Source organism: Ammospiza nelsoni, chromosome 6 (assembly GCF_027579445.1).
Source record: "Ammospiza nelsoni isolate bAmmNel1 chromosome 6, bAmmNel1.pri, whole genome shotgun sequence".
Lineage (NCBI taxonomy): Eukaryota > Metazoa > Chordata > Aves > Passeriformes > Passerellidae > Ammospiza > Ammospiza nelsoni.
In genome coordinates this window covers 63,339,142-63,366,990 of record NC_080638.1, presented here as the reverse complement: position 1 = coordinate 63,366,990, position 27,849 = coordinate 63,339,142, and the positions used below count along the sequence as shown (strand labels likewise).

General features: G+C 42.1%; 1 protein-coding gene across 1 annotated transcript in view; it reads right to left on the bottom strand.

The window, feature by feature from the left end:
- The window catches only part of SOS2 (SOS Ras/Rho guanine nucleotide exchange factor 2), a 52,819-nt gene that overhangs the window by 10,783 nt on the left and 14,187 nt on the right, over nucleotides 1-27,849 (bottom strand). The window contains exons 2-14 of the mRNA XM_059474342.1: nucleotides 27,349-27,474; nucleotides 23,991-24,122; nucleotides 22,519-22,683; nucleotides 21,616-21,819; nucleotides 19,640-19,783; nucleotides 15,004-15,114; nucleotides 13,730-13,828; nucleotides 9,714-9,841; nucleotides 8,034-8,689; nucleotides 5,852-5,933; nucleotides 4,787-4,909; nucleotides 2,321-2,424; nucleotides 761-980 (exon numbers count right to left, since the gene is read on the bottom strand). Coding sequence (XP_059330325.1) covers nucleotides 761-980; nucleotides 2,321-2,424; nucleotides 4,787-4,909; nucleotides 5,852-5,933; nucleotides 8,034-8,689; nucleotides 9,714-9,841; nucleotides 13,730-13,828; nucleotides 15,004-15,114; nucleotides 19,640-19,783; nucleotides 21,616-21,819; nucleotides 22,519-22,683; nucleotides 23,991-24,122; nucleotides 27,349-27,474 — 2,294 coding nt within the window. The remainder of the gene's footprint in view (nucleotides 1-760; nucleotides 981-2,320; nucleotides 2,425-4,786; nucleotides 4,910-5,851; nucleotides 5,934-8,033; nucleotides 8,690-9,713; nucleotides 9,842-13,729; nucleotides 13,829-15,003; nucleotides 15,115-19,639; nucleotides 19,784-21,615; nucleotides 21,820-22,518; nucleotides 22,684-23,990; nucleotides 24,123-27,348; nucleotides 27,475-27,849) is intronic.

The window sequence follows — 27,849 nt, the reverse complement described above, 5'->3', positions numbered from 1 at the left end:
TGCAGGATCCCTGCTGCAGCAGAGCCACAGCTGGCACTGCAGGAGGGCTGAGCCCCCCTGGCATGGGGCTGGGACACCCCCTGACACACAGGGGGCAGGGCATGGTCTGGCTCTGGATGGGGTTTGTTTTCTTTTTTGTACTACTGCATTTGTATTTTTAATTTTCCTAGTAAAGAACTGATATTCCTACTCCCATATCTTTGTCTGAGAGCCCCTTAATTTCAAAATTAGACAATTTGGAGGGAGGATGTGGCATTCACATTCTCTGAAAAATCCCTTCACCCAGGGTTTTTCTCCTGGGAAGCTGAGAAGCCTCAGAGAAAAGGAAAACAATTCTTATTTCATTTGCTTCTCCTGTGTTGTGCTCATGTGGAATGAGTCTGGATATTGTTTACCCACAGGTGATTGTTCCATTGGATTCTACTGTGAGCTGTTTTCACTCAATGGCCAATTGGGGCCAAGCTGTGTCAGGGCTCTGGAAAGAGTCACGAGTTTTCATTATTATCTTTTTTGCATTGTGTAAGTATCCTTTCTGTATTCTTTAGTATAGTTTAGTATAGTATTCTTTAATATAATATAGTATTATAAAGTAATAAATGAGCCTTCTGAGAACATGGAGTCAGATTCATCATTCCTGCCTTCATCGGGGCACCCCATAAATGCAATAGGAAAGATTTTACATTTTCCATTTCAGGCTCCTGCCCTCCCCTGTGTTCCCAAACCCCAAGAGAAGCAAAGCAGAGCGTGAGAGGGGCCGTGCCTGTAGAGGTCTGACTCGAGCAGGGTGAGCTGCCGGGCGATCTCGATGGGGTGCAGCGTCATCAGCTCCAGCGCCTCGCCGTGCCCCACGCGCCACAGGTGCCACTCCAGCGGCGGCGGCGGGCTCTCGAACGTGATGTTGTGGCTCACCCCGTCTGCCTGCGCCTTCTTCCTCTTGATGATCTTGGCAATGGACTCCACCCACTTCTTCATGGACTTTCCTGTACAAGAGAAATCATTTTAAAAAAATCCCCCATACACGGGTTTTTTAATGCTCTTGTAAGTTCAGTTTTAAACTGACACAGGGGAGGGTTAAACTACAAGTCCAAGAGGGGAAAAGTGCATCAATCTTGCTACAATAAATTGCTTTTTAAGAAATTCATGTTCTTTCATAAATGTCAATATTATAGAGCAATCTCTGGGGAGGGAATATTTTGAGTTTGTACATAAAACTGTTTGGGAACTGGAGCTCAGGTTGGAGGGACTTTGGATAAAGGATGGATGGACAGGACAGGGGGAAATGAATCCAAACTGTCAGAGGGCAGGGATAGATGGGATATTGGGAATTGGGATTCCTGGCTGGGAGGGTGGGCAGGCCCTGGCACAGGTGCCCAGAGCAGCTGTGGCTGCCCCTGGATCCCTGGCAGTGCCCAAGGCCAGGCTGGACAGGGCTTGGAGCAGCCTGGGACAGTGGGAGGTGTCCCTGCCATGGCAGGGGTGGCACTGGATGAGCTTTAAGCTCCCTTCAACCCAAACCATTTTGGAAACTCTGATTTTAAAGGACTTTTGGTAATTTAGTCAAACCAGCTCCTCAGAAATTTGAATGTAGACTCAGAATTCTGCATTTCTGCACGTAAATTAACCAGCTTTGTATTTCTCTATTTCTTCCTTATGGGTTTTTGCACCTGTATCAGCTGACAAATAAATACATGTGAAACTTGCTCTATTTAACCACATCCTCTGACAGTTTTGGTGTGGGAAAAAGTGACCCTGTGTCCAGGGTCTTTTAATTGTCTCAGAATTGTGTTGCCCAATGTAAGACCTGGCAGTCTGAAAATGAAAACCTGGAACTGTCAGGATGAGGATTAAACAAGCCAACACTGCTGCCCTCCACAGAGGCTGCCAAAAAAATCTAGTTCAAAAAGAAGAAATACCAAATGGGCCCAATATCCTCTTCTGAAAGATTAATGATTTTCAATTGGAACTTTGTATAAATGGGAAAAATTAGGATGGAAAAAGCTCAGTAAGCAAAAGGGAAGGAATTCTCTATGGAAAAGGGGAAGGTGACAGCCTGAATTACAGAGTCAGGCAAGGATGACCACGCTGTCCAGAAGGAAATATATTTAAAGTATTATTATCCTTATGCTTGAAATCATTTTTAGGAGCTGTTCAGGCTCCAGGCCAAAGCTTCCTCATGTAAAGGGAAGCCTCATAAACAGCTCAATTAAAGGCATTAAAATTACTCATGTGTGTAAAGGTATTCTCAGGCCCAAAATGCACCAGGAGCAGCCTGGGAAGTTGTACCAAAACGTGGGAAGGAACAGGAGCCCCCTTACTGCACCTCTGACACTGGAAATGAAGGTCTCCAGCCTCTCCAGCAGCTCCAGATCCCTCTCAAAATCATAAAAATGGTGCTCGACCCAGTGCCGGAAAACATTCAATATTCTGAGGAAAGAGGAAAAAATATTAACTTTCTTTTAAAGGACTTCCATGGCTGATCCCATAAAAATGAACCACAGTCCTACAAAAGTCAAGTTCCACATTCATGTAGTTGGTGACTCTCAAAATACACATGGACAAAGGAGCAGAGCAAAGACTGAGCTTGGCAGGGGTTTAAAACCCAAAAACTATTTATGCTAAAACTGTTCCTGAAAATGTATTTTATAGGTTTTAAAGAATAGTTTTAGCATAAATATAGCTTGGTGCTATTTAAAAATCTAATATAAAAAACGCCAGTGTTGAGATGGTGTCAGAAGAGGAAGAGACGTAGCAAAATCAGATAAAATTGGGATTTCTAATTTGCCTTGTAATTTCCTTTTTTTCTTTGTGTGTTTTTTTTTTTTTTTTAATGAAAAGCTAATTAGGATCTCCCACTTGTTAAGAAGCAAATTTGTCATTCTTTCTTTCTTTCCTACACACCAATTTCAGCTTCAAAGTTGCTGTTACTGCCCTGCTTATACAATTTTTAATGACACAAAAGGCCTGTTAGATCCAGTACATCCTTTAAGGATAACACTGAATTTCCTCTTGATTTTTCTCTACTCTTTCTTACAGAAATCATTAATAAATCAGTCTCTAAAAGTGAACTCCAGCAGCTTTTCAGCCTTCTGCACTCAGGATAAATCAGAATAAAAAACTGGTTTGTCTCTTCAGGTAAACAAGCTGAGCTCACACCTTCAACACTTTGATTTATCCAGGTGCAATTCATCACCTGAGCAAAAATCAGTCCTACACTGAGGACAAATGAAGGGCACATGGAAAATTCCTTAACTCTCCTCTTCCCAGGGTGCAAGGTAAAAAAGAAGGTTTATCCCATAAAAGAATTGCTGCCCAAACAGATCACTCAGGCTGGAAATCAATGCCACATTCCAAGAGGCAAAGTTTTAATCCAAGTTTCATGTAACAGGACCTTATCTAATCCATCTCTGCCCTTGAGATTCCGTGGTGAAAACTCTGGGAAAGGCAGAGAGTGCCTGGATCTGCTGACTGCACTTCCAGCTCAGCTCCTCCTCCTTCCCATCCCCTCTCATTTGTGTCCTTTCATGCCTGGGCACTGCATTTTCTACAAGATGGAGAGTGCAGGGAAGCAGGGAAGGAATAAACACTTTCAATTCTCCCCCTTTTTCCCAAATTGCAGTCTCTGAAGTAGAGATCAATGTTTTTAACAACACTGGAATGCACAAAGTGCTGAGTTTATCCACCAGCAGCCCAAAGTCACTCATTTGCAGCTGAAGACAGCTTCAAACTGCTGGAAATACAGAGTAAGGATCAGAAACAGCTCCCAGAAAACAGCAAAAGCAGGGAGAGCACGAGCTGAGAGGCAGCTCTGCCAGGAACTGATAACTGTGGAGACTTGTGGTGCTGCTGAACCCCCAGCAGCTGATAAAGTGGGAACACCAAGGGCCTGATAAGCTGCCCAAGGCCAGCAGCATGCAGGAGGAGCAAGGTTATGGTGAGGTTGTGTGACTTAAATCACATTCAAGAAGGTGGTGGCAGCTCTGTGTGGAGGAAAACTGCAGGGTTACCCACAGATTTGTCTTTTAAATATTTTATATATATATGCACATGGGTTTCTGATAAAAATGGGAGCCCTGAGTGACTTTCTGAACACCTTGGAGGTACTGGCATGTCAGTGTGACCCTTTGAGTCAACTGCTGTTGCTCTAACAGGAATGTGTTGTAGCAGAGTAACTGAGGGTTCTCTGTGTGTGTAATTAATAATTAATATTAGTAAAATTAATGTGCCATTAATAGGAACATCTTGATGTTACTCATCAGTGTAATGACTAAAAGTTGCTCAAGCAAACACTGCTTGTGATCTGTCTGCTCCTGTCTCGATCCCAAATCAGGGCAACAATTACTCTCATTCATGCTAGAAATGCTTAATTGTTCCCCAAATTAGCTTGGTCAGCAGGACCTTGAAGATTCCCTGCAGCCCACTGCACTGTGCAGCACAGACAAGAGTCTGCCTGTCTGTGAGCAAACACATGCACGGGGCTGGGAAAGGGAGTGGAACACCAGCAGGGCTGGAAAACTGGGAACAGAGGAATTATCTTCCCAGGGCTGGGAACAAGGAATGCTTTGAGAGCTCAGCCCTGCTCGGAGCTCCACATCCCTCAGGCGCAGGCGCTGTGGGTGGGGATCCCAGCTGGGCCAGCTCAGCCCCAGCAGCCGCTGGGATAATCGGGACAGCATTTGGGATGTGATGCTGGCAGACACGGCTGAAGCCTCCAGCAGAGACTGGAGGCTGCAGGAGCTCAGGGCAGGCCAGGCTGGCAGTGCCAGGGCAGGCAGGGGCGCACACACACCTGAGCTGCACGGGCTGCACGTACTCCTTGCGGAAGCGTTTCAGGTCGGCGCTGATGGGCTGCTCCCCCTTCTCGATGGCCAGCCTGTCTGCCTCCGTGGGCTCGGGCTCAGGGATCTCAAACCTGGGGGAACACCACACAGGGATGGCAGGCAGGACAGAGCACAGCCCCTCTGTGCACAAGCTGCAGTTTAGAGAAATGTTATTTATATAAACTCGGCAGGTGCTGCTCTGCCGTCCGGTTTGCCCGGAATTCCCTCAGCCCAGCTCCACACCCTGCTAATTCTCTGCTGCTCTGCTCATCACACCATGTCTAGACTGGGATAGAAGGTTTTTAAGGACCTGCTGGCATGATTAAGGGAAGATTAGATGAAAGCTTAAGAGCAGCTTTACCACACTGCATTAAAATGCTGTTTACCTTCATCCTGTGCCTTCAAACAAACTGCCTGGAACGTTTCTGTCCTCATTTCCATCGTGCACTCAAGTCTCTCATGAGCCAATTCAGCAGTTCACAACATCACCACCCACAGCCCAGGCACACCAGGTGCTCCAGCTCTTACCTCATTCAGGTAACTCATTTAAACTGGGAAAAGGAAGCACTGAAAACCTGGTTTATAAACTTCACAGAACACTGAAATTTGACACTGGGATCCTGAGCAGGAAAGGAGCACTTGGAATCTCTGATTTTTGTGGGTCCCTTCCAACTCGGGATGTTCTGTGATTCCAAATATACAAAACTCATCAGGAACTGGAGGGACAGGACAAGGGGAAAGGCTTCAAACTGTCAGAGAGGAGGCTTAGATGGGATTTGAGGAATAAATTCCTGGCTGTGAGGGTGGGGAGGCCCTGGAATAGAATTACCAGAGAAACTGTGATTGCTCCAACCCTGGAAGCATCCAAGGCCAGGTTGGACAGGGCTTGGAGCAGCCTGGGATAGTGGAAGTGTCCCTGCCATGGCAGGGGGTGGCACTGGATGGATTTTAAGGTCCTTTCTCAAACCATTCTGGGATTTTATTCTGTGATTCCAACCCTTTTCCACCCTTCAGCAAGGAGGATCACTGCTCACCTTTCTATCAGCAGACTCAGCAGCTCCTGGGGCTTGCAAAAGGAGCGGTAGGTGGTCAGGAAAGTCCGGACAAAATTAGGATCTGTAAGGATTGAGCAAGGAAATGACAGCAGGGGGTTTATATCCAGTTGTAAAAGATGAGAAATAAAATACAAAGAAAAAGTTTAATGTGCAGAGAAGACACTGAGGTTGTATGTCAAGCACTGTATTTGAAAAACACCAGAAATGACGGGGCTTGGGAAATTTTCACTCAGTTCCTTGGTGCATTTCCCTGAAAAATACTGAACTGCACATCCAAGATTCTCTTAAAACCTCTGTCTCAGCCTTCCCTGAGAAATGACTCTCCCTGACCAGCTGAGCTATTGGGGAAATGTAACAAAAATTGCACATCAGTCCCAACAGCACCAGCTTCCCCTTGCACCCCAAAACTGAGACCCAGCGTTTTCCTCAGCATCAGCACTTCATGGAACTCCTACAGCTCTCACTTCTGGGCCTTTCTGACACTGACAGGCTGAGAAACGCTGATGGTGACTTCAACCCAGACACTTCACAGAGTGCAGGCTGAATGTAATAAATATATAAAAAATACAGTGAATATAATAAATACAACCTCCAACCCAGATACTTCACAGAGTGGCAGGCTGAATATAATAAATATAAAAAATACAGCAAAACAAAAAATTAAATATAAATAATAAAATAAAATTTTAAAAAACCCTTCAACTCAGATACTTCACAGAGTGGTGGGCTGAATGTAATAAATATAAAAAATACACTGAATATAATAAATACAACCTCCAACCCAGATACTTCACAGAGTGGCAGGCTGAATGTAATAAATATATAAAAAATACAGTGAATATAATAAATATAAACTTCAACCCAGACACTTCACAGAGTGGCAGGCTGAATGTAATAAATATATAAAAAATACAGTGAATATAATAAATATAAACTTCAACCCAGACACTTCACAGAGTGGCAGGCTGAATGTAATAAATATATAAAAAATACAGTGAATATAATAAATATAAACTTCAACCCAGACACTTCACAGAGTGGCAGGCTGAATGTAATAAATATATAAAAAATACAGTGAATATAATAAATATAAACTTCAACCCAGACACTTCACAGAGTGGCAGGCTGAATGTAATAAATATATAAAAAATACAGTGAATGTAATAAGTATAACCTCCAACCCAGACACTTCACAGAGTGCAGGCTGAATGTAATAAGTATAAAAAATACAGTGAATATAATAAGTATAACCTCCAACCCAGATACTTCACAGAGTGGCAGGCTGAATATAATAAATATAAAAAATACAGCAAAATAAAAAATATGTAATAAAATAAAAATTAAAAAAATATATAATAAATATAACCTTCAACCCAGATACTTCACAGAGTGGCAGGCTGAATATAATAAATATAAAAAGTTCAGCAAAATAAAAAATTAAATATAAATAATCAAATAAAATTAAAAAAAACCCCTTCAACTCAGATACTTCACAGAGTGGTGGGCTGAATATAATAAATATAAAAAATACAGCAAAATAAAAAATAACATAAATAACAAAATAAAAATGTAAACAATATTAATAAAAATACAGTAAATATAATAAATATAACTTTCAACCCAGATATTTCACAGAGTGGCAGGCTGAATGTAATAAGTATAAAAAATACAGCAAAATAACAAATAAAGTAAGAAAAAAAAAATAACCTTCAACTCACATACTTCACAGAGTGGCAGACTGAACATAATAAATATAAAAAATACAGAAAAAAATTAAAAATTAAATAATAATAACGAAAAAATATAATAAATATAACCTCCAACCCAGATACTTCACAGAGTGGCAGGCTGAATGCAATAAATATAAAAAATACAGCTAAAAATAAAAATTATAATAAATATAACCTTTAACCCTTTTCTTCCTTCACAGAGCCTCAGCCTGTAACAACTCCATTGCTTTGGCCAGGATGAAACATGGAAACATTTTTGTGGTTTTTTTAGGGGATGAAAGGTTTGCATACTCAGAATTTCTTTCAGCTTTGCCTACAAAGCCAGGTGATTTAATAACATATTTTTACTCCCCGCAGATCTTATTTTACATTTCATTACAAGCAGAAAAAACCCTAAGGATGAAAGGATGAAAACCCACAGCTGAGGATACCTGCATACATATGGTAGGTCAGCCTCTCGATGAGCTTCACCACCGTGCCCCCTTTGATGATGGGGATGCCATTCCTGCTCTGCAGGTTGTCCTCAAACACGATGTTCTCCTCGGAGTCCTCCACCACGAAGCGATAGACGCTGGGGCTGGGCAGCCTCAGGGGCTGCTCGTTCTCCTCCTGCAGCAGCACCGAGTCCAGCATCCTGTCCAGGGTGCTGCGGTACTGCAGCGACACCAGCGCCGCCATCCACGTGCTCTTCTCCTCGGCCGACCTGGCCGCGAACAGCACGCTGCTGTCGTCCTTGGACACCAGCTCGAAGGCGTGCTTGTACTCTGCGGTGTCCTCCTTGTCCACCACCTGCATCTTCCTCATGACGATCTTCTCCTTGAGCCTGTACTCGGCGCTGCTGTAGCCGGGCAGCCGCGACTGCCCGTGGTTGGCCTTGCAGCTGATCAGCAGCCCGTCGAAGAGGAAGATGTGGCGCTCGTGTTTGGCCCCGATCTTGGTCAGCCCTCCTTCCATGATGAACTCGTTGCAGCACTGCCCGATGTCTTTGCCTTCCCAGCCGTCGATGTTTTTCTGGATTTCGTTCATTTTTTTGATGGCCAAGTGTTTGCTCCTGATCTGCCGGTGGTAGAAGCGACAGACCGGCTCCCTGCCAGGAGGAACAGCAAGTGTCACGGTGGGCATGCTCCAGATTTACCATCCCAAAAGACTAAAATAATCAACGCAATTAATTGCTGAAATCGGGACGTTTTTTCCCTCAAATTGCCCTAATCAAGTTCTAAATAAGCCACATGCACTGCTTTGGGTGGGCAGGAGTAGAATATTGTCCTGGGGAGTAAGATGTGGTTTAGGGGTGTGTGTTCTATCCCCATCTGTCAGAGCTGGGGCAGCTCTCTGCTGTTCCTGGGGCAGTTGTTTCTTTATCTCTCCCCCAGCCAACCCTCCCTGCAGGAGATCTCTGCTGTCCATGGCCACTGAGTGTCCCTGCAGGGCTGATCCAATGCCAGCATCCCATGGGGAGCTGCTCCGCCCAGGGGAGGAGCCAAGCATTCCTACCTGGGCACAATCTGAGCCTGGCACAGCACGGCAGCCTTTGCCCCCTGCACTGCCAGAGGAGCAGCTTTCTGCTGCCCTGCATGGCCAGAGGGAGCCCAGGCCCATCTGCAGCAGCCCTGGAGCTGCAGAGGAAAACTCCCCCCTTGTGCAGGATCCCTGCTGCAGCAGAGCCACAGCTGGCACTGCAGGAGGGCTGAGCCCCCATGGCATGGGGCTGACCCACAGGGTGCCAGGTCCATTTCTGATTCTGTTGTTTTGTACTATTGCATTTTTAAATTTTATTTTTATTTTCTTCTCTAATAAAAGCGATTATTCTTACTCTCATGTCTTTACCTGAAAACCCCTTATTTTCAAAATTATAATTCATAGAGAAGGCATTTACATTTTCCATTTCAGGAGAGACTCCTGCCTTCCTTAACAGACATCTATCCTTTTAAACCAAGACGAATATTCACATTATTCTTACAAGTGGATGAGTTTTGCTTGCTGCTCCATCTACAAAGAAAACTGGCAACAACACATGCCTTGAAAAGGAAACACAGAGATTTTCCAGCAGGAAAAGGGGATTTATGTCCCTCCCTGGCATGTGGGCAGGCAGGAGGCTCTGCGGTGCTTACCCGGGCCGGCGGCGCGGCGAGTGCTTGCTGTAAATGCGCTCCATGCTGCACTGCAGGTTCAGCAGGGCTGTGATGGCCTGCTTCAGGCACTCCCTGTCCTCTTCATCCTCACTGCACTCCTGCAATTGCTGACACACAACAAACATTGGTTTTCTTTCACATCTGCCTCATTTCCAGCCCGGTAAGAAGACTGAAAGAAGCACTCGGTGAAATTTCGGTGATTTCAAGTCAGTGACTTTTTACAGAGCCCCAGCCAAAAGTAGATGTGCATGAAATTACAAATATTTGTCAGAGCTTCAGGAAAATCAGAGGGTAGTTATCGAGTTTAGAAACATTTACCCTTTAATTTACCCACCCTTTATCCTTTAATGCTAATTGTCAGTTATCTCATCAAAACATCCTGTTTCAAACTGGATAAATTCAAGAATTTGAAGGTTTGAAATAGCCAAGGATTCAGAGCTGGTTTATGGAACTCTGTCTATCTTCCTTCCATGAGTTCATCTCAACAATCCAAATTTAAGACAAGAAGGAGCAAGATTTTCTTTGCTTCTTATCATCCTGAATTCTGGCACCTTCAGCAAACTCAAGGATTTTGCACAGAGCAAACAGCAAAATAAAGTCTGAAATTCAAGATTTGCTACTGCAGAAAAATGTAAAGACAGTGAGAACAAATGTATTGCCTTGGTATAAAGGCTAAATTCATCTCCTCCACTCAACAGAAACTTCCTGAATTAGGGAATTCCACAGATTTTCATATAATCTCCATCCACCTGGTAGCAACATGCTTTGAGCAAAACCTGAAAGTTCCTCTTTTTGGTTCTTTAAAGTGGTACCTAAAAAACTATTGAAAAAATAAAAGAGATTTTTCTTTTTAACCCTTTTCACATCCAACAGCATCTGAACTGCCCATGGCAGGGGCTGGAATGAGATGGGTTTTAAGGTCCCTTCCAGCTGGGACTCTGAATTTTTAAAAGGAAAATTCAAGCTAATAAATTGGTGGGCAAAATTATGTCAACTTGCCATGCAGTTTGGGATAAACTCTGTTTTACCTCCAGACTTGAAGGGAAATCTTCCTTACACTCACTGGCATGGCAGAATCCTTCTTTTCCTTTCCCCACTACATTCCCTCGGCTGGGATCCCTCAGTTTATTCTAAAACTAATTGAGAAACACTCCCACGTTGTTTAAATTACCAAATTTTTAGTTTTCCATGCTCAAACAACCTCCATATTCAAGAAAGGAAGAGTTTTGTGGCTCAAAATTTCTGGTAAGCTGAGGAACAGCACAGGGAAGGGAAAATTAAGATGTCTACCTCTGGAAATTCTATTTTTCCTTGCTGCCAGCCATGGAAATGCAAAGAACATGGAAAAGGTGTGAAATGCAGAATCCTGAGGGTGGGAGAAGCATTTGAGGGATAATTTCAGATGTTGCTGGGTGAGTCAGGAGCAGGAATTAGGGAAGGAGGGATTCACCCAGGACCTTGAGCCCTTTGCTCAGGCAAGGAGCAGGCTCTGATGCAGATCCTGAAGGTTTTCCCAACAAGGAGGAAAAGTTCTACAGCTTGAAAGAATTTTCAGGCTTTTCACACTTTAATTTTATTCATTTCAGTTTAGCTGTTTTGCAAAAAAAAGCAAATACTGAGGCCTGTGTTTGTGTAAATCATTATTTTATTCACATGCCAATCCAGAGGAGGTTTTTGGTAACTTTCTCAAGGACTAAAAGTCTCAATCTGAGCTTCTCTCCCTACTGAAACTGTGAAAATATGAATGTTTTGTTGCTTTTTTGCTTTCATTTTGGTTTTCAGCTATAATTCCTAGAGGCAAATGCAATGGCAACAGAGAAGCAATACCACCAGTTTTTAATGTTATATATTGTAGTAATATAACATATAATAAAATGTAATTAATATAACAGATAATAATAGAATACACATTATTGTAATAATGTTTATTACATTATTTATAACAATTATATATTTATACAATATTTACAATAATTTTATAATTATTACAATAATGTATTAGAATTTTTGAATAAATACTTTTTTTATCCCTGAAACCACTCTGATTTCTAAAAATCCCTGCTGTAAATTCAGGATTTTTTCAAAGAACAACATAAAATGCAGATTTGAAACCTGTAACTAATGGGAACACAACAAAATACTCTGGATTGACCATTTCTCCAGGGTGATATTTCAGATTTCTGTTCTGTGCTCACAAGGTTGTGAGACAGCCAAGTGTCAGATTCCACTCAGAAATCTCATACTCTGTGGATAAAGGTCAAATTTAAATGTTTTCACTGCTAAATGATCATCTTTCATGCTGTATGATCCTTTAAAATAAATAAAAACACAACAAAATTATTTTGCCAGGCTTCATTTATCAAAAATAGGAGAAAAAATCTGCTCTACAGGGCACCTGTGGTAATGTTTTCTTAAAAAGGGAAAAAACACAATATATTTTACACTTGTAAAAGCAGCTCCAGGTTCAGAATCCCCCAGGGCTGTGGCAGCAGGTGATTTCATCCTTAAATTTCCTTCTGATGCACTTTCCCAGCTCTGAGACACAATGGGGCATTAATCAGCCTGACCTCAGTACCAGTCAGGTCCCTGCCCCAATTCTGGCTTTTCAGCCTGCAAGATTTTCACAATTTCCAGAGAATTGTCCCACACAGGCGATGATCATGGAAAGGGAAGTTCATTATTTTGAAAGAGACTCTTCTGATGAAGAAATTTTCCCTGATATTCAATTTAAACCTCCCTTGGCAGAGCTTGACTCTCCTGTCCCCCACCCTCCTGTCAGGAAGTTGTAGAAAATTAAGATTGTTTGGGGTTTTTAAAAGTTTTTTTAAACTGTTTTCTAAACTGACTATCACTAGAAATGCTTAATAGTTAAAAATGTACTGAAATCACAAATATTTAGTGCATTGGAAGCTGTCCCAGCCCATGGCAGGGGTTGGAACCAGATGATTTTTAAAGTCCCTTCCAACCCATACCATTCTGGGATTTCAACTTTTCTGCAAAATACTGGCAATCCATTCACTGGGGATAGGTCAAAATAAATCATCCCTTGTTTTTACGTATTTAAATCAGGATATGCAAAAAATCACAGCAGACACGAGGAAAACAAGAGTGAAATGAAGTAGAAATAAAAAAAAAAAAAAAGGAGCTTGTGCTAAATATTGCTGTCAGACCTGGTATTAACCCAACTCCTTGAAATATTCAGGTTGGATTATAGAAAAATTCTGTTTTCTTCCTTCACACAAGTAAATCCTTTAAAACACCAAGGAAATCCCTGTAACTCACCTGTGCAGCATCAGATTTCACACTGAGAACCTCCCAGAGTAATTCCTGCTGCTATTTCCAAATGTCAGCTACAGCCACGGGCTGTTCTACCCATTTAATTTAATTCATCCCTGTTAGTTAATAATTCATTTACCCTCAAAGCATTACAAACTTTCTCCCCACAATGGGGCAAACAGAACCTTTTTTACATTATCCTCAGCTAATTCCAACTAGGACCCAGGGGAAGTGGCTGAATATTAAGAATGGATTATTCTGAAATAATAAAAATAAACAGAGCTGCACTGGAGTGCGACCTGAGACTGAGAATTCTGACTGAATCCTGCTTAGCTTCTGAATGGACAAAAAATTCAGAACTCATAGAAGGAAGAAACTAGATTTGTGTATTCAATTTTCAGGTTTTTAAAATTCTTTAAATTTAAATTTAAATTTAATTCAACTTTAATTAAATTAAAATTTAATTTTTTTCAACTATATTAGAACTCAAGTTCAATAAAGATTTGCTTAATAAAATGTAGTTTAAATGTTTATATGGGAGCAACAGGTGCTTTTTAAGATTTTTAAAATAAGCTTTTAATTTTCAGAAACCAAGTAACAGTGTTAAATAATTTTAATTTTCTGAGGGATTAAATAAAATATAACCAGCTATTTAAAAGCTCAGATTTTTTACATGAATAATTATTTTCAATCAGAAAGGAGAGTGTGTCTCCATTTACCTGCAGCAACTCAAAGTAGTGCAAGCAGTGATAGACTGGGATCAGCATGAGGCGAGGCAGGACATACTGGACAGCCTCCTTAAATCCTTCAGCTGTGGACTGGAAAGAAGAAAAACCAGGATTATTTACACTGAAATATTCAGAATATTCACTGTGCTCTCAATTATGTCTAATATCTCACAGATATATGGAGGCCTCACTGGGTACTGCAGAAATCAGTATCACCCTCAGAAACTGAGAATCACAGGTTTATCACTTAAAAAATGAGAAATATTTTCCATTCCCAGCAGTTACTGAGGCAGTAATTCAGGCTGTAAGATGAGGAGAGATTTTTCCAGCCAGTGGTGAAATTCCTGCACCTTCCATCTGCGGAGAGACTGAATTACCTCAGGGACAGGAAGGAGGCCAGATTCACCTCCTGACTAAAATATCAATTTAATCTGGAATAAAAGAATCAAATTCCAGCTTTGAGCTTTAAATTTTTAGGGGGGGCAGGAGGCAAAGAGCCTTGCTTAATATTGAAGGAATACTCAATAGGAATTTCCTTAATATTGACGAAATATTGAATTTAATATTGAGGAATATTGAAGAGATGATCCAGCTCAGCAAGGAGCTGCAGAGGAAACATTCCCTGAAGGAAAGGCTCAGAGGGATCTCATCCTGCAGAGATGTCCCAGTACCCCTAAACTGAGTTTAACTGGGTTTAACTGGGAGCACCAGTGCCCCCTCACTTGCTCAGCACCTTCTCTAAGGGCATTTCTGAACACCAAGCCAGCCTGAGCAGCATTTTAAATAATTTTAATATTTATTAAAATATTTTTTATAATTTTAATTAATAAATCTGCTACACAGGCAGAAAGAAGCAATAAACCAATAAAAGAATCACAGATTATCCTGCTGGCCAGCAGTGACTAAGGAATTACTGAGGAATTATTCCAGAAAAAGAACCAGTCACAGCCTCAGGGCTGGATGTGCAGAGAAGAAAATGAAAATATGGTGTTTGTGTGCCTCTAAAAGGTAAAATCAAAGTGGCAGTGTGAGAATTCACCCTCTGTTCTCATACAGGGTGTGAGGAGAAAAAAACCTGCAAACCACCCATGGAAGGGTCAGAGCTGTGCCCTGTTTGTACAAGAGGCAAAGTCAAAATATCCCACACTGAAGGAGGGGAAGGACCTTGAGGATTTCTTCCTTGGTTGAAGCAAAGAATTACTGACAGAATTCCAACCTTTGAAATACGAGAATTAAACCATTCAGGATTTCTCATTTGCACTCACCTGGAAGTGCAGAGCCACAGCAGGTTTGGCCATTAAGTTGTTAAAATGCTCATGAAATTGTGGAGAGAGAATATCCTGGGACAAGGTTTCATATGGATCAAAGGCTTGCTCCTAAATAAAAACAGAATTATAAACAGGAGTGAAGGATCCAAACTATTTCTGTCCCAGCTGCTACAACAATTTCCTTGAATAAGCTGATGGAACTTTTCAAGAAAATATTGATTTTGCAAAATAAATATTGAATAAACCACAATCTTATTTCACTTCCAGCTTTTAAATGCTCAAAATTTTCTTGGAATTCCTCAACCTCCCCATCTTTATGGCCAACACAAAGTTTGTTGTACTGAAGCAGTGGGGACCAAGAGAAGTTTTTGCTTTTCTCCCCATTTCACATGGAATGGCAATTTTACCTCCCCTCTGTCCATAAGGATGGACAATGTGCAAACTTGGGACACTTTTCTAGTGAAAATATCTCATTTGGGACAGAGTAACCAGTCCCAGGGGAAAATCCTCAAGTGCCATCACGGGTTTGGATGCAAAAATTATTGTTTTGTTGGGAGTATGGAGCTGTGACTGCACAGGATCAGCTACAGCAGGATGGGAGGGAAACCTGGAGGCACAGGGATCCCACAGGGATAATTTCTGATTGCAGGAATAATTTCTGGTTGTAGGAATCCTACAGGAATAATTTCTGGTTGCAAGGATCATTTCTGATTGCAGGGATCATTCCTGGCTGTACAGGGATCCCAAAGAAATAATTTCTGATTGCAGGAATCGCACAGGAATCATTCCTGGTTGTACAGGAATCCCTGCAGGAATAATTTCTGGTTGTAGGGATAATTTCTGCCTGTATAGGGATCCCACAGGAATAATTTCTGACTGTACAGAAATCCCTGCAGGAATAATTTCTGATTGCAGAAATCCCACAGGAATCACTCTGGCTGCACAGGGATCCCACAGGAATAGTTTCTGGCTGTACAGGAATAATTTCTGGTTTCAGGAATCATTTCTGGTTGCAGGGATCCCTGCAGGAATAATTTCTGGTTGCAGGGATCATATCTGGCTGCACAGGAACAATTTCTGGTTGCACAGGGATCATTCCTGGCTGCAGGGATCCCTACAGGAATCATTCCTGGTTGCACAGGGATCATTCCTGGCTGCAGGAATCCCTACAGGAATCATTCCTGGTTGCACAGGGATCATTCCTGGCTGCAGGAATCCCTACAGGGATCATTCCTGGCTGCACAGGGATCATTCCTGGCTGCAGGAATCCCTACAGGAATCATTCCTGGCTGCACAGGGATCATTCCTGGCTGCAGGAATCCCTACAGGAATCATTCCTGGTTGCACAGGGATAATTCCTGGCTGCAGGAATCCCTACAGGGATCATTCCTGGCTGCAGGAATCCCTACAGGAATCATTCCTGGCTGCACAGGGATCATTCCTGGCTGCAGGAATCCCTACAGGGATCATTCCTGGCTGCACAGGGATCATTCCTGGCTGCAGGAATCCCTACAGGAATCATTCCTGGTTGCAGGGATCATTCCTGGTTGCACAGGGATCATTCCTGGCTGCAGGAATCCCTGCAGGAATCATTCTTGGTTGCAGGAATCCCTACAGGAATCATTCCTGGTTGCAGGAATCCCTACAGGGATCATTCCTGGTTGCACAGGGATCATTCCTGGCTGCAGTAATCCCTACAGGAATCATTCCTGGTTGCAGGATCATTCCTGGCTGCACAGGGATCATTCCTGGCTGCAGGAATCCCTGCAGGAATCATTCCTGGCTGCACAGGGATCATTCCTGGCTGCAGGAATCCCTGCAGGAATCATTCCTGGCTGCAGGATCATTCCTGGCCCCCAGCTGGGCTGTGCCAGGGCCTGTCAGGCTGATCCCAGGCCCTGCAGGGACTGATTCACTCCTGAGTCACTGCTGGCCTCAGCACATCCCTCTCTTCACCCCAGTGCTTGCCAGGCTCTGGATTTGGGAATGCCAACCCCACAAAAGCTTGTTTGAACATTGCTGAAGGCTCCAGTCACAGTGGAATCCACAGTGCAAACCCACTGAAGGAGCCAGGCCAGCATTCCCTGACTCTGGGCTCTCTTCTGGAATAATTTTATATTTTTACTGCATTTACAATTGCTTTCAGTTTCTTCCACTCAGACTTCAATCAGTGTTTTTATGTTTTGGGTTTGTTTTATGTTTGGGTTTGTTTTATGAGATTAAAATGAACTGCATTAGGGATCTTCCTAAAGAGATGAATTATTTAAAAAGGGTTTTCTGCTTGCAATGCTGCAAAAGTGACTGAAATACGGAATTCTGGAATATTGAAAGGGATGGCTTTTGGCTGAAGGAGGGCAGGGTTAGGTGGGATATTGGGAATTCTTCCCTGTGAGGGTGGGGAGAGGCTGGGCTGGAATTGCCAGAGCAGCTGTGGCTGCCCCAGGATCCCTGGCAGTGCCCAAGGCCAGGCTGGGCACTGGGGTTTGGACACCCTGGGACAGTGGAGGTGTCCCTGCCATGGCAGGGGTGGCACTGGCTGGGATTTGAGGTCCCTTCCCACCCAAACCCTTTTGGGATTCTGTGGAAGCATCACCCTGATGTCCCTGTAAGGATCCCAGTGCAGGATGTGGCCCTGGATTGGGGTTTGCCCATTTCACCCCTGGCTGTGTGCACTGCTCCCACCTTTATTCCCTTCTGGATACTTAAAACTCCTCTTATGGAAACACAAACAGCAGAAAATAAATTTACAACCTACTGACAACCCCTTGTTCCATCAGCTGCCCTGAGAAGACCCCTTCAGAAACTTTCTGCCCTGTCCTCAACCATCCATCTCCCACTTCTGGGTGTTTCTGAGTTTCCTCCACACCAGCAAAAAATATTTTATTTTTCCCATACGCAAAACCAATGTTTTATTTCCCCCACACTTCCTTATCTCAAAACCACGACAATATTTATGTTTTGAAACCTTCCAGGGAGCTGATGCAGAAAAAAACAGACAAAGCAGGAAGATTCCAGCTTGCAAGGCTTGTTTGGTTTTAATTATCCTTCCCAAGAAGTTGAAGGACCTTTTTAATGGCAACACTAAATGAACAATGCTGGCAGGGAGATAAGCAGAGCAAATAAACACTTCACTCTGCTATCTCCCTTTAATGATTCCTTCTGCAAACACCGACACAAAGATGATCTCACCCCGTGAGATGATCACACCAACAGCTCACTTACTGAGCAGGTCTTGCCCCATACTAACTGAATTCATAAATTCAAATATATTACCTTCATAAAAAGCTTGGAAAAATAATCTGGACTTCATTTCCTCTTCAAGTTTTTCAGTGAATGAAAAATCAGATGAGATTTTCACTCACTGAAAAGGATTTGTTTCCATTAAGGCACTGGATGACTCAGAGCAGCTTTTGCAATAAAATCAGATTTTTTTCCAGGATAATGCTGCACTATTTCAAATTTAAGGTTTTTTTAAAATAGTTTTAATATCATAACTGCTTTAATCCATTGATCAAACACTTCTCCTTATCATTACAAAGCAATTATGCTTCAATAACTGCTAAGACTTGGTCAGCTGGACTTTCCTATGTGAGTGGTTATTGAAGCAATGCCAAGAAAACTTTATCTTTATGGTCTATTCCTAAATGAGTGGCACCTGTGCCCAAAAATCACTATTTTCTATAGCCACAAAAATGTAACTATTCTCCAGGTGGTGCTGGGGTGTCCATGCAAGCCTCAGATCTTAAAAATGGAAGATATATAAAAGCAAAATTCAAACTTAATATAAAAGTTTAATTGTTATAAATAGAAAAAAAAAATAAAACATAAATAAAAACTTTAATTTTTAAGATAAACATCATAATTTTCAGATAAAACCAAAAATTTGCCATTCACTCATTTTGTTTCTTCACATTGTCAGTGGGAAAGAAAAGCTTGTGGGGGAGGAGAAGTGCTCTGAAGGTTTTGTTGTGATTATTATCACTCTTTCTTTTAGTTACTGTTAAAAAAGTTTTCTTTAGACCCTTTTAAGGTTTTGAGCTTTGCCTTTCTCCCGATCTTCCCTCCCAGCAGGAAATGGGTGCTGGGATTGGGCAGCACTGAACCCTCCACACTCCTGGGTGCATTGGTCAGGAAATCTCAAAGCTGGCCAAATCTCAAACTGGTGAACCAAAACCATGGAGCCACAATATTTTCTGAAGAATCCTTAAGATATTTTTCTCCTGAGAAGCTGAGAAACCTCAGGAACAAAATGTAAACATTGATTATCTGCTGCTGTGGGATGCAACAGGTGCATCTGGGATTGGTCTCATGTGGATGTTTGTAATTAATGGCCAGTCACAGTCAGCTGGCTCGGACTCTGTCCAAGCCCCAAGCCTTTGTTATCATTGTTTCTTTTCCTATTCCTAGCTAGCCTTCTGATGAAATCCTTTCTTCTATTCTTTGAGTATAGTTTTAATATAATATATATCATAAAATAATAAATCAGCCTTCTGAAACATGGAGTCAGATCCTCGTCTCTTCCCTCATCCAAGAACCCCTGTGAACACCGTCACAAAACCACTACACCCAATTTGAGTGATTTAATAAAAACAAACATAAAAACCCCCTAAACCAACCAAATGAAACACCAAACCTCTGCCAGGTCCTCAAAGCAGCTGCCAGCCAGGGGGTGAGGGCTGCTTTCATCTGTCATTTCCACAGTGTCCTCAATCAGGCCCAAAAGCTTCACTGTCAGCTCGTGGATGTCTGAGATGTTGCTGAATATCACATCAATGTCCTGCAAGCACAAAACAGGGCTGAGTCCTGCCTGGGATCATTTATTTGGAGCATGAAAACATTGGAGTGGGTTTTTTCTGAACCAGGAGGTAAATGGAGAGGTGTTGAGTCTTAACTTCTTTTTTGCCAAGGTTGGGATTAAATGTGCTAGATGGAATTTTGTGTTTGGACTCAGATGTTTGTTAGTTCCTATCTCTGTTACAGTCTCACAAACCCTGAGTTCTGCAGCACTTCACTCCAACAAACTAAAAATGGAGCCCCATCTCTCTCTACAAGGCCTTTTAAGGATAAACTGCCCAATTAAGAAATGACACCTCAATTATTTTCACTTTTATCCAATAACCAACCACCCATGGCTGCAATGGGGACTTTTTTATCCAATTATACAAAACCACCCAAACCCATAGGGAAGAAGGTGAAGAAGAAGGAGCAGCCTCCACCCTCAAACCTCCATCTTGTTTTATGTATATTACTGTATTCTAAACCCCCAAACTCTAAGTTTCCCACCCTGTGATATCACACACTTCTATCCAAACTCCCCAACCACAATCCCAGTTCTGTCATTCCATTCTGGAAGCTTCTCCAGGGCCTCAGGTCAGTGCAGTGTTCTCCTGGGGGTCAGAGCCTGGCAGCAGAGAAAGTCTGAAATTCTCAGTGCCCAGGGTTCCAACAGAGAGGAACCAACAGAAAGCAGGAAAAGTGAAGCTCTGTGGTGTTCCCAGCCCTCCAGGCTTCCCTGAGCACATCCAACCCTGCCCAATTTCAGAGCATCCTTCCCAGGAGCTGCTGGAAAAGCATTCCTGGTCCTCCCTGCTCCTCCCTGTCCCCTCCAACACAGCAGGAAGGAGCTGATTTATTCCAGAGGTGATTTACAGCAGCTCCAAACCACAGGTGCAGCTAAAGCAGCTCCAGGGCTGGGAATGGAGCAGGACTTGGCAGCTTCCTTCCCAAATCCTAATTGTGGATTTTCCATTCCCCACACTCCATGAGGAGCCCCTTCCCCAGTTCAGTGTCTTGGATTCCCCCTCTGAATTCCCTGCTCTGGAATTTCTCTGCCCCAGCCTCCCACTGACCTCCAGGCAGTGCCCAGAGCATGGGAACCCTCTTGTGGGAACATCAAATCCTGAAATTTCCCATTCCCATTCCCAAAAGAATATTCCTCAGCTCCAAACAAGGCTCCCTTCTGCTCCCATCATCTTCACTGGAATTCTACCCCCACATCTGCACAATTCCATCAGCTCCTAAGGACTTCCACACCCAGCTGGGATGGGAATGGCTCCTGCTTCCTCTTTTGAACCTGCTGGTACCACCTACAAATCCCAGTTCAGCTTCTGTCCCCTTCTCCCTGCCCACAGGAAGGGAGAATCAATCCCTCCTTACTCCTCCTGAGAACAGAACTTGCCACAAGGACAATTTCAATCAAATATTTCAATCATTTCTCAAACAGAGGTTCCCTTCACAGGTAGAGAATCCACAGCCAAGGCTGCTTTAATTGGAATTTCTCCAGATAAGGGGCAGCCTGTAAATGTCAGTTCAAGCATTCACTGCACACGCAGGTAGATGACTTAATTTATGTCTTAAGCAGAAGTGAAATTATTACCTAAATGACCAAAATAATCCAGCTGCTGCTGGATCTGACAGGGAATTGTGCCCATTAAGCTCCATTCCCATTAATGGCAATTCCCCCACTGGATTTCACACACAGCCAACTCTCATTATTCACTGACAGCCAATAAATCAAATTTGACTTCACCTCCCACACAGTAAATGCAAAACGGGTAAGTTCTGGCTGCTAATGGAGCAATTAGCACTGCTGATCAATGAAGGACTCACATGAGGTGTGAAGAGTCTCCTGTTGGACAGAAAAGCCTCCCGAAATACTTTGATGATCAGGTTGAGCTCCCTCAGGTACTGCCTCTCCTCCGCAATCTCATTTCTCACCAGGTCGTAGTAGTTGAGCTCCCCAGAAGAAGAGGGCTCATCCTCACACAGAGAAACCAAGCCAATCTCATCCTGATCAAACATATCCATCAAAACCTGCCAAAGAAATGCAGAAATTACACCCAGCCAGGCCTTCACACGTGGCCCCAGCTCAGCTATTTCAATGTGTTCAGAGAAATCCTTGGAGTTTTTAATACAATCCTTGCTGTGTTCACTTTCACAAGGGAGTAATATTTCAACTTTGGCAGCAGGAGGCTGCAGCACTTGCCAAAGCCATTTTCCCCCTTGGAAGTGAGCACGACCTAGAAAACAAGTTACAATTCATGCAGAATCAACGTGGAAAACAAGGAATCTTGCATAAGCCTTGGACAAAACCTCCTGCTGAAGATAAAACCGAACAAAAATGTTTCTCATTTTAATGGGCATGAAAACTAAAGGTCTTTTCTGTGTTAGGAAGGAGAGCTGCCATGACAAAGTGACATCAGGAGGGTGTGACAGCAGAGAAATGAAGGACAACATCAATTTCTGGCCTTAAGCTTGTAAAGGCTCCTGCTGCTCCAAAATTTATGCAGGCTCAACTTAAATTTCTGCTGTGACAGATCTGGCATGAACACGGAGAGAAGCTCTGCCTTTGACTTGAATTTTTGCCATGAGAGATCTGCCATGAACATGGAGAGAAGCTCTGCCTTTGAGTAAAAGCAGGCTCTCCCTCTGATCCTCCTCTGAACACACCTTCCAGACCAAATCAAATGGAACAAATCACCTCTAAATACTGTTTGAATCCCAAGCCCTTACCTTATCAGCACACATGGATACTTTAATGTCCTGCTGGGAGATCTCAAAGTGTCGGATATTGAACACATAATTTCCAGCCAGCTTTAAAATGTCAGCTGAGATGTATTCCAAGACAGCCACGATATAGAGAGAGACATGGTAATCCACCTTGTAGCCCAGGACCTCCTGCAAAGTGAAAACAAGAGAAAACAAATGGAATTTATTCCAGAAATTCATCTAGAATGACAGTAAACACATTGAATTTTCTACTGAAATGGATTTTGGCTGTGGTGATAATTTACAGTAATGGAACACCCAGGGCTGAGACATCAAATGGAAATTGGAATATCTGCCTGGAAGGAGATGCTTGTAAATACTTGTGTTATTTTGCAGTTAAGAGAGGAAAAGCTACAGAACTTGAAATAATCCCTCCTCTAAAAATAGAATTCATTTAAGGAAGGGACTCCAGTGGAATTATTCTGTATTTAAATTTCCATCTCTGTCTGTGCTTATTGCAGGACTCTGACCCCAGTGTGGACTCTTGAGAACAGAGTAGGTTTCACTTTCAAGGAATCATGGAATGGTTTAGGTGGGAAGGGACCTTAAAGATCATCTCCTCCACTGCCACAGCAACTGATCACTCAGCACTCCATAAAATAATGGAACTTTAATAATGGAAGTCTGAAGAGACAAAACCCAGGATGAATGTAGGACATATCCTTGGGAATGTGTTCCATGTCCTGCACAGCTTGCACCCTGCAGCTTTTCACCTGCCAGTGAATGCAGCTGACTCTGTGCATTTGAACAAGGCAGACTCATTCTCATTGTGTGTTGGTGCATCCTCTAAAAATCAGATTCTGGGCCTGATTTCACACTTCTGCACCAGATTTCACCAGTGGTGTTTAGGAAGATCTTATTTAATGCTGTTTCCTCTCTTGACATCCCTCCCCCTCTCATTAACCCTCAGGAACTGAGATGTTGTGTAAGTGAGCACAGCAAGGAGACCTGAAAAGTGCTTTAATTTCTGCCAATGCTCCAATAAAGTTTTCTCAACAGCTGGAAACACCTCTGCAGGTCGCTTGATTTTTAAACCTGAGGCAGCAGTGACATTCAGCAGGGACTGAAAGGACACTGCCACATCTTGGTTTGACAGTACACAAGGAACAGGATCTGCTGTTCCCTCTTCTTCTATTTTGGCTTCTGCAGCATTTTGAAACAAATAAAGGCATCAAAGCAGCCCTGCTGAAGTAGGGATATATTTGAGTTTTGTTTATGTTAAAAACTAACTAATCCTATTTCAAAGTAGAGTAATGGATTAACACACTGATGTCTTGATGATGAATTTAAGGGTTTACTTTCACTACACACTGCAATAAATTCAGATTTATGGTGATTCTTTACTACCTCTGCCAAGGAGAAAAACTTTTTAATTTCATACAAATTAAAGAAATACATGAAAGGTGATGCTGGGGGGCAGGAAAGGTGAGAGGTACCTTCAGTAAGGGATGGATTTTGTCCACAGGGAGCAGGAGGGGGTTCCTCCTTTTCCGTTTCTCGATGGCCGACTGAGCGTCAGCGATGGCCCACTTGTCTATGGGGTGGGGAAACGTCTTCTGAACCCGCTCCTGAAACACACACAGCCCTGAGCCCAGCCACAGCCACCAGGGAGGTTTAAACACAACAGCACAGCAAATTACTTCCCCTCCAGGACAGGCAATTATCCTCCTCCTCAGTGCTTGCAACACCTTCTCCTAATTGTTCTCTCCTTACCCAACCTGGCTTCTCTCTTTCAGCAATGCTGAACAAGCTCCCTTCCCGAGCACCAAGAATCCTTCCAATCTCCTAAAATCTGTGATCTTTTCAAGAGCAGCAGGGAGGTTTCAGTCTCCACTTCCAGTGGGAGATGTTCCTGCCATGGTAGGAGTTGGATATGGATGGTTTTCAAGATCCCTTCCAACCCAGACTATTGGGTGAGACCAGGATCCCAAAATACAAACACCATCAGGAAGTCCTGAACAGTTTACAGCCTACAAAAAACCCCAAACTGATATTGTTGCTGTTTCAGAAAATAGTGTAATTTGCCCTACATCAGATCAAGTTTATGGCAGGAACGAAAAGCTGAAGGAAGAGCTGGGAAAAAATGGTGAAATATTTGTGTCCCTTTGATTGAAAGACTTTTGCACATATTCCATAACCTAACAGAGAAGCAGATTTTCTTAGAGGCAGCTTTAAACCTTTGCAGGGTCCATTTAATGCCCAGCTTTCTGATCAGCCCCCAGGGTGACACAGGGTGACACAGGGTGACATTCCCTCCTGGAGTCACAAATGACCCTTCCTTCGGGTCCTCCCAAAAATGCAGCTCAGGTGGCATTCAGCCATTCTCCAGCTTAAAATCATGGAGTTCCAGACTGGTTTGGGTTGGAAGGGAGTTAAATCCCATCCAGTGCCACCTCCCACTGTGCCAGGCTCTGGGAATTCCATCCCAGCCAGGAGTTCCTCCCCAATATCCAACCCAACACAAACCTGCTGTGCTCCAACACTGCTTCCCTCTGTTCCTTCAGGAACCATTTGAAGGGCTGCTTCTATTTATAAAACATTTTTAATTGGAGATTTTTAAACCTCGATCTGGCAAATACTTAAGGACAACATCTTGGACAAACAGTTCCATTAGCTGCAGGCTGTTGTGTAAATATCTGAGGATAAACTTCAGAGATCACAGCTCTCATGGTTTCCCTTTACAGCTAAAAACAGCTGAGGAGCAGATCCAATCCCAAGAGCTCTTAAGGAACTACTACATTTTGCTTTTAATTTAGTGATATAATAATCTTCATGCATCAGTATTAAAAATTCCCATAAATTAATAATTAATGTTGAATAAAGGGCATCTAATAAAAATCTAAAACCCTTTGGGCAATTACATATACATACATATACACATATAAATATAAATAATTATTTATAAATATATATGATTAAAATAAATATATACATGTCATACATATATATAATGTTAAAAATACATACATATATTAAAATATAGAATTATATACATTTACCTATATATAAAATTTTCTTTCATTCCAAGACACACATAAATAATTTATATTAATACACACATATAATAATTGTCACACTCATATAATTTATATTCTTATATATATATATATGTAATTTTTTAAAATTCCACATAGAGAATCCCATACAAAGACATCATTCTGGATGAGGCTGAAAATCCTGGACCTGCAGATTGATGTAAAATTAAAGCTCTACAAAGCTCCATTGGGGCACAGCCACATGGAAGCATTTTGTCTCTCCAGACTCCATGAAACCCTCATTTTGGAATGATGACACAAAAGCTGACAGCTGCAATAATACAAGAGCCTCAGTGAGCTCAGTAAAGTCCTAGGAACATCCAACTCTATTCCCTCAGCTGCACAACCCAGGCCTGACAACAATAATCTTTCATTGAAATATTTAAATTTGTTTCTTGCATATTGATGTCAAAAAAGTGGGAAAAAATCTTAGCTTCATTGTGGATTCAACAGCAGAAAATTCTTGGAAGCATTTTGTATTTACAGGAGGAATTTACAGCAGCTCCAAGCTCAGATTCTCTAAACTACAGGTGTAGATAAAGCAGCTCCTGGGCTGGGAATGGAGCAGGACTGGGCAGCTTCCCTCCCAAATCCTAATTGTAGATTTTCAATTCCCCACATTCCACGAGGAAAAATTCCCACAATTTCCATCCCAAAGCACTGGGTAAAAAAATGATTTTCCAGTTAAATTTGCTTTAAAAATCTAAATAGAATCAGAGAATCCCAGAATAGTTTGGGTTGGAAGGGACATTGAAGCTCATCCAGTTCCAATCCCTGCCATGGGACACCCTCCACCATGCCAGGCTGCTCCAAACCCATCCAGCCTGGCCTTGGGCACTGCCAGGGATCCGGGGGCAGCCACAAAGCCATGGCAGGAAGCTCTGAGTGTCACTGTCACATTGTCTGATGAATCCCCTTGCCAGGGTTTTTCTCCTGGGAAGCTGAGAAGCCTCAGAGAAAAATAACAACAAGAATTATCTGATTGCTTCTCCTGTGTTTTGCTGCTTTGGAATGTGGTCTGGAGATTGTGGTCATTGTTTGATTGGTTTCAAGTGAATTATTTTAACTTAATGACCAATAGCAGCCAGCCGTGTCAGACTCTGGACGAGAGTGACAGGAGATTTCCTTATCATTCTTGTTAAGCCTTCTGTCTGTATCCTTTCCGTATTATTTAGTTTAATATATACCATAATATAATACACTATAATATACTATAATATAATACACTATAATATACTATAATATACTATACTGTAATATACTATACTGTAATGTACTATAATATACTATAATATACTATAATATACTATAATATACTATAATATACTATAATGTACTATACTGTAATATACTATAATATACTATAATATACTATAATATACTATAATATACTATACTATACTATACTATAATATAATATAATATAATATAATATAATATAATATATCATATCATATCATATCACATAATATCACATAATATCACATAATATAATATAATATCACATAATATCACATAATATAATATAATATCACATAATATCACATATTATAATATAATATCACATAATATCACATAATATCACATAATATCACATAATATAATAAATTAGCCTTCTAAGAACATGGAGTGTGATTCATCATTTCCTCCTCCATGCTGGGCCCCCTGCAAATTCAGCCCTGTGTGCTTGCAGCCCAAACCATCCCCAGCAATGTCAGGGACTGCAGAGCCCAGCCTGGCTCCTGAGCCCCACTCCTACCTCCACGTCCTGCACGGTGCGTGGCTGGGCGATGCACAGCTTGTTCAGCAGCTGCAGGATCAGCTCCTCAATGTAGTACAGGGAATCCTCCTTGGCTGACAGGTTGGGGTGAACCTGCTGCTGCACCTGGCCAGAGCAATTCAGAGAATCGGTGTCACCATCATAGTGTCTGAAAAATCCTCTCTGCACAGGGTTCTTCTCCTGGGAAACTGAGAAGCCTCAGAGAAAAATCAAAACAACATTATCTTATTGCTTCTCCTGTGTTTTGCTGCTTTGGAATGAGGTTGGAGATTGTTTACCAACAGGTGATTGTTCCATTGGTTTTATGTGAATTGTTTTAACTTAATGACCAATCAGGGTCAGGCTGTGCTGGGACTCTGGAAGGAGTCAGGAGTTTTCATTATCATTCTTTGTAGCCTTCTGTCTGTATCTGTCTCTATTCTTTAGTAATATAATATAATATAATATAATATAATATAATATAATATAATATAATATAAT